This window comes from Sebastes fasciatus, chromosome 2, assembly GCF_043250625.1.
Source record: "Sebastes fasciatus isolate fSebFas1 chromosome 2, fSebFas1.pri, whole genome shotgun sequence".
Taxonomy (NCBI): domain Eukaryota; kingdom Metazoa; phylum Chordata; class Actinopteri; order Perciformes; family Sebastidae; genus Sebastes; species Sebastes fasciatus.
Window position 1 is genome coordinate 19,115,977 of NC_133796.1, and position 12,812 is coordinate 19,128,788.

The following is a 12,812-nucleotide window of genomic DNA, read 5'->3' on the forward strand; positions in this document are numbered from 1 at the left end:
TGTTACTTATAACTCATTCTCATGTGTTAGTCGTCTGATGAGGAGATGCAGAAGAAGAACGACGTGATCACTCGTCTGGAGGAGAAGACCAATCAGATCACTGCCACCATGAAGCAGCTGGAGCAAAGGTGAGACACGCTACCTATAAAGGAACAGCACGCACTAACCAAAACGGCAAAATCACTTTGTCCCATGTGTCTTCTCAGTCCCTCCTTCAAACTACAGTCTTTGTTGTTAAAACCTTTGAACTGTAGTCTTTCTTTGATTTACCAAAACATAATAAAAAACATAAACATAATCCCCCTTTAGCAAAGTAAGTTTGACATCCCTGAGACCCTTTTAAACCAAAATGATATAAGAAATCACAAAAAAAGGACTATTTCTCTGCCCAAGATCACCAAACATGTTGTCGTTAGGTGTCATTTTTTTAGACCAGATGAAGATGTTGTTAATAATTACTAAAAAGCACAGAATTATTAATAGTTGTGCATGGTGTAGTTTGAGGCCCTGCAGAAGAGAACTGGGGGAAAACATGGGGGAATATGATTTGAGTCTTCTTCCTCGTCACTGTTTCAGGGTTTCTCGTAGGAACTTGGTTCGGAGGATTAATAAGCCTGTCATTGGCTGAGCTGAGTCTCACTTTGATATAATTAGTCACTACCTTTGTTATGTGAAATAACATTTTATTTTTACCTGAAGATGTTTATGGTTTTATTTAATAGAAGTGTATTTATTCCTTTTGATGTTAGCAAAGGCGGTCTTAATTCAGTGGAGGCGGCCCGCAACTTTTTCATAAAATGGCAAATGGATGGTTTGCATGTTAAATTTATACATTATAAACACTGTTGAAACAAAATAGCTCACTTTTATTGTCCTGTGAAAACCTTCAAAATTTCCAAAATGTCAAACATTTTGGGAAACAACAAACTGTCATATTTTAGGTGTGTTTTTTTTTTTTTTTTTTTTTTTTGCATTATCCAAAAGCCTTTTTCTTAGTACATAAGTTGCCAAAATGTAAGATACAAAGCTTTTACTTTACAGAGACCTGGCAGGGTTTGCGTTTGCCTGAAAGAGATTCAATTTTATAAATTCTACTAAAATTACCCAAAATATGCTTGAAGCCACTGTCCCAATGCAAGACCACCTCCACTTGCATCACAACATCATAAAAATATAATACATTTCTATGAAATAAAACATTAACCTTCAGGGGAAAAGATTCACCATTTCCCACAGTGTATTGAATCTATTGTTTAGGCCATCACCTACCAACTAAACTGATTACAAGATGAGACACGTCAGGATTTGCTAAACCAGTTCCTTGGGGAAACCCTGCAATCCTTAATTTATCATGTCTAATAAATTACCCTGCTGATATTTTCATTCATGCTAAGTTCTCTTGGTCACCGCTGCACCACAATCAGTGTATATTGCTCCTTATTTCCATATCAGTCATTATGAGACCTGCTGGTTCATTGGTGCCTTATTAGTATCCCTCCTCACCTCATCGTCTACCAGTCAACACAATCTATCCCTCCCCTCCCCCCTCCCATTGGTTTAAATCTGTTCCATCCTATTTGTGATTGGTTGTGAATGTTTTTTGCTGCTCTAAAGGTGTATTTTACAGTAGGCTGGTAGGACACAAACCCCAGTTACACTTGTTATTTTCAGTGGGAGGTTTGTGTTGTTGTAGCTGAAAAAATCTAATGAAGAATTAAAAAGTGTCCTGACAGAGCCACTGTTTAAAATTATTTACCAGCTGATAAGACATAATTCTTCCCCTCAGACCTTCACATGTTGTCTACTTTATAGAGATCAGGCTTAAATATCTGATGTTCATAGTATTCGATGTCTGTGCACACTTCACCTGAAAATTCCACTTTTTCTCTGATCTAGTTATATTCATCTATCTGTCCACATTACCTTTCCGTGCTTGTCGTCCCACCTCTTCTCATTACTCATACGCTTACTGTGGAGGTAAATATATCCAGACTGAAGAAATTTGACGACATTGGCAGCCTGAAATCAGATTTCTGTGTTTTAATGCCTTTCATTTACACTTACTGCTGTGCTTGTGATGTTAAAAGTCACTTAAAGTGTTCAGTGTAACCGGGGCCACTTAGAAGACTGATGTATTGACATCCTTTCTTCCTTCCTTCCTTTCTTTCCTCCTTCTTTCCTCCCTTCTGTTCGTCTCTTTTATACCATCCATCCAATCATCCATCCATCCGTTTTGCTCCCTTGAAACCACGTTTCATTGATTTCCTGATTTTATCCCTGCTCCTCTGTGCAGTGATAAGGATCTGCTAAGTCAGACCAGAACGCTTGCTATGTCATTTGTTAAGTGTGCCAGCACAGACACAGAGCACCAGTACAAGCTAGTCAAGGACATCTCCTTCTGAGGACAAACATGTACATAGCCACGCACATGCAGACACATGATTGCTTATGACTGAATGAATAAACAGACTTAACTTCGAGGAACATTTTTGCACACAATATTCAGATGGTTTAATGGCCGGATAGCAGCCACAGAATCAGGTGAAACTGGAATGCATGATTTGGTCCTTTAGTTACTGAAACATCATCATCACCAGCAGAGTGCTGGGATTCATAGAGGCCACTGCAACATGTTTCATGATTGTTAGTTAAATCCTCCTCAGACAACTTTGCTGGGTTTGCTCTGAATGTCCTGGTTTAGCCGGTCAGAGAACTGTGTGAATATTACATTGATTATACTTTAATAGAAACATTATGAATTAATCGTACACTACTTTATCTATTCACTCACATGCTCAGGCGTGTACACATACATACATATGCTACACATTCTTCCTGTCTCCAGTAGTCAGTTTATATGCAGTAACACTGACAGTAAGATAGTTGACTCCGAGATGTAATAATAGGGTCGTTGTTGTTGTTGTTCACATTGAGTTAGAATGAGTGTAGAGGGCATTCCTACTTCACAACTACTTTACATGGCATCACCCAGAGCCACTGGTTACCAGAGTTGAGTCACTGTAGTATTTAGGGAGAAATTATTAGGGTGGGGAGGAGGTAGCTAAACAGTCTGTTTAACTTTTTTAATAATCAAACCCTTTTTATTAATGTTTTTTTTAAGGGCTGTAAGTCTATTCAAATATTTAATCGTGATTAATCACATGATTATCCATAGTTAAACATGATTAATTGCAAATTAATCGCACATTTTTTTATCTGTTCAAAATGTACCTTAAAGGGAGATTTGTCAAGTATTTAATAATCATATCAACAAGGGAGTGGGCAAATATGCTTGCTTTATGTAGGGGTATATTTATTATTGGAAATCAATGACAAATATTGTCCAGAAACCCTCACAGGTACTGCATTTAGCATAAAAGATATGCTCAAATCATAACATGGCAAACTCAAGCCCAACAGGCAGCAACAGCTGTCAGTGTGTCAGTGTGCTGACTTGACTATGACTTGCCCCAAACTGCATGTGATTATAATAAAGTGGGCATGTCTGTAAAGGGGAGACTCGTGGGTACCCATAAAACCCATTTTTATTCACATATTTTGAGGTCAGAGGTCAAGGGACTCTTTTGAATATGGCAATGCCAGTTTTTCCTCGCCAAAATTTAGCGCAAGTTTTGGATTTTTTAAGCAAAAGCTCTTACTGTCACTTTATATGACATTTTTTTGGACACATTTCAATTTACTGTAGTTCTGTTTTTTAAGATGCAGAATAAAGTGACAAACAGCATGCTCAATGGAGGGATAGCATTCAGTCACTAAAGACACTCCCAACACTCTCCCAAAAGGTTCAGACTGCCGTCCCCTCGTACTGTCCCCTAGAGACATCCATGTTGGCTCTGCAGAGATTGTTGAGTAACTTGTGATTCAAAACTATCATACAACCTAGACAAACTGTTTCTACAGCAGCCTGCATTTCATCACAGTCAGTCAGTGTTGTTCACTACAGATGTTTAGTCAGACAGGAGTTTGCTTGTGCAGCCTCCTGCTTTTAATTTGTTGCCAGTTTGCTCTGCATGTGTTGCAACTCCTGAACTGCTTCTGACTGGCTGTGATGACCCTCGTGGTGTCTGAAATCAGTCCCTTGTTCACTCACTACTCTCTTTATAATACACACTCAGTAGTTCACTCTATAGTGAGCAGTAAATTAAGATTTCAGACACTTACGAACCATTGGGCCTCATGCAAGAACATTTTCATATTCTTGTCTTAACTTTCTCTTACTTTTTTTCGTGCTGTGGGCTCATGCAGGTGTGCCACGTCAGATTCAACAAACGCTCCTAATTTCATTTAAGATCTTCACATTGATATTGTAGTGTTATACAATAGCATCGATGGCCAATTTAAATGAATGATGATATCGTTAAGGCTGTCTGAATACATTTAGGATTATATTATAATTTGAATAGCAGAGTCAAACAGGATAATGTCAACATAATTATGTGATTTATATAGGATTTTCAAACACAAAAATTGCTTCAAAGTAATAAAATATACAATCAATTAAGTGAAAAACTTGACTCCTACAAGTCTGGACTACTCGAGAATTGTGTTTGTATCTAAGAGAAAATTCAAAATATGAGAAAATTGGTAAATGCGACAAGTTCTCCTAAACCAATTGTACAAGCCACTTCAGAACAAATCTGTTCGTACGTTCTTGCATGAGGTCATTGTTATTTTGCATCATCACTGACAGGTGACGTTATAAAGAGGAAAGTAGGACACATGCCAAGGGATGCTACTTTTTTCGTTCCATTGTTGTAATTTTTGAGGACGCTATATAGTGGATTTCACACTCTATTAAAATGTTAGAGGCTAAATATTGTGCACTCTATCGTAAAAAAGGGAGTGATTTTGGACACAGCACGCCTCCTTCTTGCATAGATCTAACTAAACTGAAAATTGTAAGGTTGAGTCAAGTTTTGCAGAAGTATACAGCTCAGTGGGACCAGCGGCTTTAGCTCAATTCACATGCTTTGTTTCTGCAGAACAGACAGAACTGAGCCAAGTGTAAAGAATTGTAGATGCACAGCTGTAAACCTCTGGAGCTTTTCTCAAAGGGAACTTGAATGTGTTGTTGTGTCTCGTCTCGGCATATTTATTGACTTTTGTGATAGATCAGGAAGTAATCATTCTACCTATTCTAACTCCATGTTCATAGTACTGTAACTCCTATCAATTTGTAGAAGAATAAACACTCAGTTGAAAACTCACAACTACTGTCTTCTACCACCGTGACCAATAAAGTTAGATGTTTTGAAAGTGTTGGGTGTGGTTTGAGTTTTTAGCCACGTTCAAGAGTGCTCTTAACAGGTAGACACTGGAGCTCTAAATCAACAGTTGCTGTAAATCAGGGTGTTGTGGGATAATCCTCCTCGTTGTTCAAGTATCTAACATGGCTCAACAAGTTCTAAAACGTCATTAAAATACTCATATCCCCAAAACACGCTATGAAAGGTTCCTATCTGTACACTTTTGGGTGAAAAACAATGAAATTGGCATATTTTTCATACTCAAAATGTCATCTAAAAAGACAACTCTGTCTGAGTGCATTCAGTTAGCTATCTTTTTTTCTTGTCCATTCAGTTGCTTCAAGGCGGTTTTCCCTCGTTGTTTCATTATACGTCTCTGTAATCCTTACTGTTCTGTTTTAAACCCCTCAATTCTTCATCCCTGGTTGCAATCTTTCTAAGTCTTACTCTCTGGTGTTGTAACAAAGAAAACACCACCCTTCACCCCAACCTAATTCATCTATCCTCAGCCATCCCTCCTTCATGTTTCCACCCCGAAACCTCAGTCCCTTACCCGTCATCCTCCTCCTGTCTTCCTCAATTATTTTTTGTCCCTCTCCCTCCATACTCCGCCCCCCCAGTTTTTTCTCTCCATGGCCCTGAGTTTGTCCCTGGTTATAATGGTGCAGATTACAGGAGGCAGAGAGGCACCGCACCTCGGCCGAGGAGGGAACCAGACGCTTCAAGTTGGACTTTGCTAACAAGGCCGACAGCCTGCAGCGGCAGATCGAACACAGAGAAAGGCAACTGTAAGCAAAACCCCTCCAAAGACTGATTGGCACACACATACATACATGAACACTTAATCTAGATAATCTGTGGCGCTCAGAGTGAGACACAACATAGTAAATACACCATAAGCTGCATGTTAACCCAGCTGTTGTTAATAAAGCTTTTCTCTCTTGAACTGAAACTGTCATAGCCTTAATTCATGAAACTAGGGCCAGTAAATCACAATTAAAACATATACAAACCAGTGTGCCCTAACATAATCTCAGTATATCCCTTTCTCTGTCTCTTGTTTGTCATCTTTATTCTTGATATTGGTGTATATACATGTTTGTGGTGTGACTGTAGCCAGCAGCTGGACACGGACCTGAAGATAGAGAGGGAGTGGAGGCAGACGTTACAAAATGATCTAGAGAGAGAGAGGGATACGGTGGCTCAGCTCAGCACAGAGGCGCTGCAGATCAACGGACTAAAGAAGGTAAAAAGACATAGAAAGACACGTACCTACGTATGTATGTGATCTTGTGTAGTATGTTTTATTACAGTATATAGCTATTTATTTTTGACAGCATTTGCAGAATATGATCTAATTTGATCAGGTGCACGTCCTCTGTTTTGTGTTTTTAATGTTTGTTTTTTCCTAGGAGTTCCATCGTCTCCAGGATGAAAACAGTCAGCTGAAGACCATCTGTGAGGACCAAGAACAAGCTCTCGAGGAACTAGGCTCCAAACTCAGCGAGTATGTACAGTATGCTTTAATTAAAACATGTCTGCACTATCATCAAGCTGTATTTACAGACAGTAAAGGGCTCTAACCTCAAATGTAATGTCTCATGTAAGATTTAAATGCTCGATTCAATTGTAGAAGTTTTTCTAATGTATTTCAAATGTTCTTTGTAGGTGTTTTTTAGAGAAACAAAAAAAATGGCTTTTAAAACATTTATTCTAATAAGAGTTCAGTTGTTTTCATCATCATATGAATTCCAGGTAAAAATATATATTTAATCTTTATGCAATATCTCAGGAAAGCCTTGAGGGAATTTAACTATAAAGCAAGGAATCTCTGTCTTTCTGTATGTTCTTCGCATATCTCGAGAACCGCTCATCCGATCGACTTCACACTTGGCAGTTGTATTGCTCGGGACCCAAGAGTCCCAATGGTGCAAAATGTTCAATATTAATAGACTTTGAATAAACAAGCGACCAGCGCTCTGTGCACCAGCAGGGGAGGGCTTCAGGGCTTCAGGGCTTCAGGGCTTCAGGGCTTCAGGGCTCTGCAGATCGAGCATCTCGTCAGCTGCAGCCTACCGGGAGCCAAGCAATCAGCACATTCTGATTGAGCACAGGCTCTGAACGACCACACCACCAATGGGCACCGCACTAGTTTCTTCAAATTTGGCACAAACGTCCACTTGGATTTCAAGGATGAACTGATTAGATTTTGGTGGTCAAAGGTCACTGTGACCTCACGTCTGTTCCATTCTTATATATGCAATATCTCAGGTACGCCTGCAGGGAATTTCATTATATCTCGCACAAACATTAGCTACATTTTTATGGCATACAATACTATAACATTTTTGACCATTTTTATGATATGCTATATTATGACTTTTTTATTTCATACTATACTTTGACATTTTTATGCCTCAGCGCTGGCAATAGTCAGTGCGGGGGCCATTATGTTTGGGGTTGTGCGTCCCTCAGTACATCCCATTTTTCTGAACACGATATCTCAGGAACGCCTTGAGCGAATGTCTTCCAATGGCACAAACGTCCACTTGGACTCAAGGATTCGATTTTGGTGGTGAAAGCTCAAGGTCACTGTGACCTCACAAAACTTGTTTTTGGCCATACCTCAAGAATTCAAATACTAATTATGACAAAATCATACAAATGTTTAACAAGATAAAATGATGAAGTGATGACGTTTTGGACAGACGTGGATGTAAACTGCAACTTGACCGGTTGGCGGAGGCATACAACCGTGAGGCGGTACTTCTAGTTTAATAATTCATTCAGAAGGGAAAGATGACAAAAGAAAAAAAGGTTTGATGACCTGAGGTGGTTGATTTTATTTATTTCCTTTACCTAGCAGTTTTATTCTTTTTGTCATCAGATCCAAACTGAAGATTGAAGACATCAAAGAGGCCAACAAAGCTCTTCAGGTAAAGTAACCATGAGTTACAGAGATACAAATAGCAGAAAAAAGTCTTTAATCTAAACCTAATCTAAACTCCATCATTAAGATGTTAAGATAGATAAGATTTTATTAAAAAGAGCAGAAAAAACATATAGTACTGCTGATTTTGGAGTGTTGTTTTGTAACGTCTATAATGTAAAGTTAAGTTGAAATTGAGATTTCCTGTGCTGTGTTGTTGCAGGGGGGTCAGGTTTGGTTGAAGGACAAGGACGCCAGCCACTGTAAGCTGTGTGAGAAGGAGTTCTCCATCTCGAGACGAAAGGTCAGTCAACAAATCACCACATATAAGAAATTATGTGTTCCCACATCTGAAATCCAGACATGGTCAAAACTAGTAATGTACTGGAAATCATCTGAGGGCCCCTGATATGTTATTGAGGATGATAGTAATGCACATCCTTTTTGCATCAATAAATGCCAACTGATTTGAAAGCTTTTCCATTCTGATTCACTTCCTGTTTTGACAAACTATTTTATGGCCGGTCTCTCCTGGGAAAAATCATCTCACGTGCAGGAAGTAATTTGTTTTAGTTTGCAGCAGGAACAGCATTTTAAATGGAATAAATGAGTACTAATACTCTTAGTCTGTCTTTCTCTCTCTCTCCAGCACCACTGTAGGAACTGTGGGGAGATTTTCTGTAACAGCTGCTCCGACAATGAGCTCCCTCTGCCCGCCTCGCCAAAACCAGTCAGAGTGTGCGACACCTGCCACGCCCTCCTCCTCCAGCGATGCTCCTCCAATCCAACGTGAAGGAGCCCCACAGTGCTGTCGTGACTGCTTCAAACAATCTGAGATGAGACTCATAAATCCCCAACCTCCGGTCCTCTGTAAGATCCATCTCCCAACTTGTCTCAACACACCGTATGCTGCTAGAAATGGACTGTGTGCATGAACATTTAGTACATTTCTATTTGTCTTCATTTACTGGTTGGAAAAGTCCCTCATAGACAAAATGAGGGGCGTCTGCATCATTCTGACCCGTCTTTGTTTGACGTCACTACTTTTTTTTGCAGATGCTCTGCTAGTGTACATTAAAACATCGTCTCTTGTTATCTGAGACAGAGGAAGAGGCAGAACGGTCCACATGGGCCAACATGTCTTACTTGGAAATCAAAGGAGTGAAAATCTTTGGTCTGCTTTAATATAAACAATCATTATCCTAAATATACATCAGTTATATTTACAGCATATTTAGATATCAGTGACCTTTAACAGAGAGGGAGTCATGCGAAACACAACTGTCTGACCGAGCTCTGCTATGAAAGGAGGAACGACTTTACTATGAACTGAAAGTGAAACTGCACTGACTGTGATGAGCACTACTGCAGCTAAATGCAGATTCTCAACCAAACTTCCAGTCTTATTTAGTATTGCATCATTATAATGTATGTATCAAGCCTCAAACTGTATACAGTACGTGTATAGCCAAACAGATGAGATTCTATCATTTATACATACAGTACAGTATTGTGGCCTTGTTACTGAGTCTGACTGCAAAGCACCCTCTTTTTGAGTGAAATGAACACACATTTACACAGGCACAAACGATCAAGTCAACCTGACAGGTTGGATTCAACTTTATTAGATACTAGACTGAAATATAAACTGGATATACAGTATTTTCTGTTTAAGTGGCCGTGAGAACTGGTCTCATTTTTCTGTCCCTGTTTTAATTTTTTTACGGAGAAACATGGGAATATATTTTGACAATGAAACTTTTCTGCAAACTAATTCCAGGAACGTCCGCAGCTCCAAGCAGATTTTGTTCTGCTGACACTATGACCAGACTAGTTCCCCCTCGAGGCTGTGACTTTCAAAAGGAACTGAAAAACAGTTTTTTTTTAACAATGTTGCTGCCGTTTGTGCCTGTGGAAATGCAGTGAATATTACTCACTTGTGCTTCTTGTTGCCAAAATGAGCCCTAGATTTCTACAGAGAGGATTTCTGTAGAGAGAAATATGTCAAAGGAGCAACACTAGCCAATACTAGCCAAACACAGGCATTCTAGACTAAAGGCACATTTCACTGTTTGAGACACTAATGCAGTGGATGCTGCTTTGACCAAGAAGAGCAACAGATGCCGTCATCTCTGGTGACAGATTGAAGCCAGATTTCCTAAATGGCTCTTTAGTTGATGAACCACTGACGGCTAGCTTACAACATGACCACTTCACTGACTAGTTAGTGGTTGTTTAAGAACATACTTGCACACTTATGATACCATACCCACAAAGTATGTTTGAGCACATGCCAATCCTATATTACCTGTAATATCGATTCATTTGAGAGTATTTATATTTGATTTTGTGTTTTATGCACATTCATTTTTACTTTCAGAAGTCTGGGGAACTTGTTTGAGCTTTTTCAGTTCACTTGAAGTTAGTTGTTATCTGAGCAGATGGAGACTTTATAGAAGAACCACACTTGACTGCTGCTCCATTCCTGAGAGGGAACGTTTGAAACTGAACCATTTTTGTTCTTTTTTTTTTTTTAAATGTTTTTTTGTTGTCAAACTAATGCTGATGACTGTAAAGTACAGTCTTCAGTGACGGGTTACGATACGAGCTCCACTGCACATTCTGGTTTTGTACTTGTATACAATGTTTACAACCTGTGACTTTTCAAGAACTGGAAGTATTCATTCCCATCAAGAGATGAAACAGGCCTGAGTTCATTTCAATACGTGTTTTTTATTGTTTCAAATATTTAAAAACTCACCAATTTATCATATCATTAAGTATTACAGACAAACATTTGAAATGCACCCAGGCCTAAAACCTTTTTGTACAGTGTCACTCTTACAAATCTCCCAGCCTTCAATGGGACTTGTACAGTGTAGATACCACTGTATGTTGTATATACATAATGTTGATAATCACTGTGGCCCTTTAGCTTACTAAATCCTGCCAGTTTAATATTAACTCTATTGCCAACAGTATGTTGCCTTGACTGTGTAGCATTTTCTGATTAAATCACGTTACAAACACAATCGTTCGTGTTGTTTATTGTCACTTTAATGTTTGAACTTTCTCCGCTGAACATTTACTGTCGTTGCACTGTTGGGTCTTTTTCTGCTTGTGTCCCGCTGAAGTCAGCTACCTCTAGTTTTGTTTCTCGTTTAAACACCTCATAAGCAGAGGAGTCATTTATTTTAATTTTTTTAATTCTGATATATTCACAACCTTGACATAAATACCTCTTCAAATGTGATGTCAGAGTCAGGGAGACAGAATGATAATTAAATATAAAATGTATTAGACAAAATGTATACAGCTGTATAAGCTATTTTACAGCTCAAATATAGACTTTATTTTATTCTTTGAATATAATGTCAAACTTAGTTTTAAATTCTGTAATAAACTGTGAAAACATTCATAAAAAACACACTGGCTCACATTTATTAAACTTTATAAACCAGGAAAACTGATCTGAAATCCAGTTTCAAACAGTATATTACAGAGTGGTCAAATGATCTGATGAAAATTAGTTTAAAACAGAATAAACTGAGATTTTATTTTTTTAAATCAGAATTTCTTACCTAGATATGCTTGTAATGTTTTGATGTTGCTTCTCAATGCTCCATCTCCTAAAGAGCATCATTCACCTCAACTGATTAGGTTCAGAGTGACTGTGCTCGGTCCCAACAGTGCCACAAAATTATTATTTTCTGCTATACTATGATATTTTTTATGGCATACTATAGGCTACTAAGACTTTTTTACAGCATACTATACTATAACTATTTTATGACAATTATGGCATTTAGGCCTACTATGTAAGAGACAGTTTTGTTTTTTGTTTGGGTAAATGGTCAAAACAATATTGCCACCTAGTGGTGACCTTTTGTAGACCATGGAAAGCTATAGGACTACAAATCCCATGGTGCCCAGCCAATTAATGGAGTCAGGTGATGGAGTCAGGTCCAGGTGTGGGAAATTCATGACGTAAGACGCCGACAAGACAGTTCTCAACCAACGTGAAGACAATCTTAGTTTGCTCATCTTTTTATTGGGTTTTGCCTCTTTGATTTGATTGATGTAAAAGCCTATTTGTGTTTTGTAACAACCTTGATTTATTTTCGATTAACCGAACGAGCGATTCAACATTGATCCAAACCAAACAAATCACCACAACCGTGAGTAGAGAAAGACAAATAACTTGAAATTGTTGGAAATGTCTTTATCTACCTCTGCCATCAGTGTGTGTGTGTGTGTGTGTGTGTGTGTGAATGGGAGGATGCTGACATGCATTGTATAGTGGTTTGAGTGGTTGGAAGAAAGTTCAAAATTCAAAATGTAAAAAAAATAATATTTCATTAAAGTATTTCATAAAGTCATATTATAGAAGTCGAAAAATTTCATGAAGAAGGTCACAGTATAATATGTTGAAAAATGTCATGAAAAAAGTCATAATGTATGTTAAAAAATGTCATAAAAAGTTTACTTGACTTTTTTTATTACTTTTTTCGAAATACAATACTATGACTTTTCTTCATCACGTTATTCGACATACTATACTGTGACTTTATCACTTTTTTTCGACCTACTATACTACGACTTTTTTTCCATAAAAA

The 12,812-nt window shown here is 38.2% G+C and overlaps 1 protein-coding gene across 4 annotated transcripts in view; it reads left to right on the forward strand.

Annotated features, from left to right (window-relative positions):
- Window positions 1-11,229, forward strand: part of rufy2 (RUN and FYVE domain containing 2) — a 32,821-nt gene extending 21,592 nt beyond the window's left edge. For 3 of the 4 annotated variants that reach the window (XM_074612946.1, XM_074612936.1, XM_074612927.1), the window contains 7 exons: window positions 31-128; window positions 5,936-6,055; window positions 6,384-6,513; window positions 6,680-6,774; window positions 8,155-8,203; window positions 8,420-8,500; window positions 8,846-11,229. In XM_074612946.1, the coding sequence (XP_074469047.1) occupies window positions 31-128; window positions 5,936-6,055; window positions 6,384-6,513; window positions 6,680-6,774; window positions 8,155-8,203; window positions 8,420-8,500; window positions 8,846-8,989 (717 nt within the window). In that variant the 3' untranslated portion in view covers window positions 8,990-11,229. Of the gene's footprint in view, window positions 1-30; window positions 129-2,293; window positions 5,278-5,935; window positions 6,056-6,383; window positions 6,514-6,679; window positions 6,775-8,154; window positions 8,204-8,419; window positions 8,501-8,845 lie in introns of those variants that run through there. The other variant, XM_074612956.1, reaches the window with a different exon arrangement.
- Window positions 11,230-12,812: the final 1,583 nt, after the last annotated feature.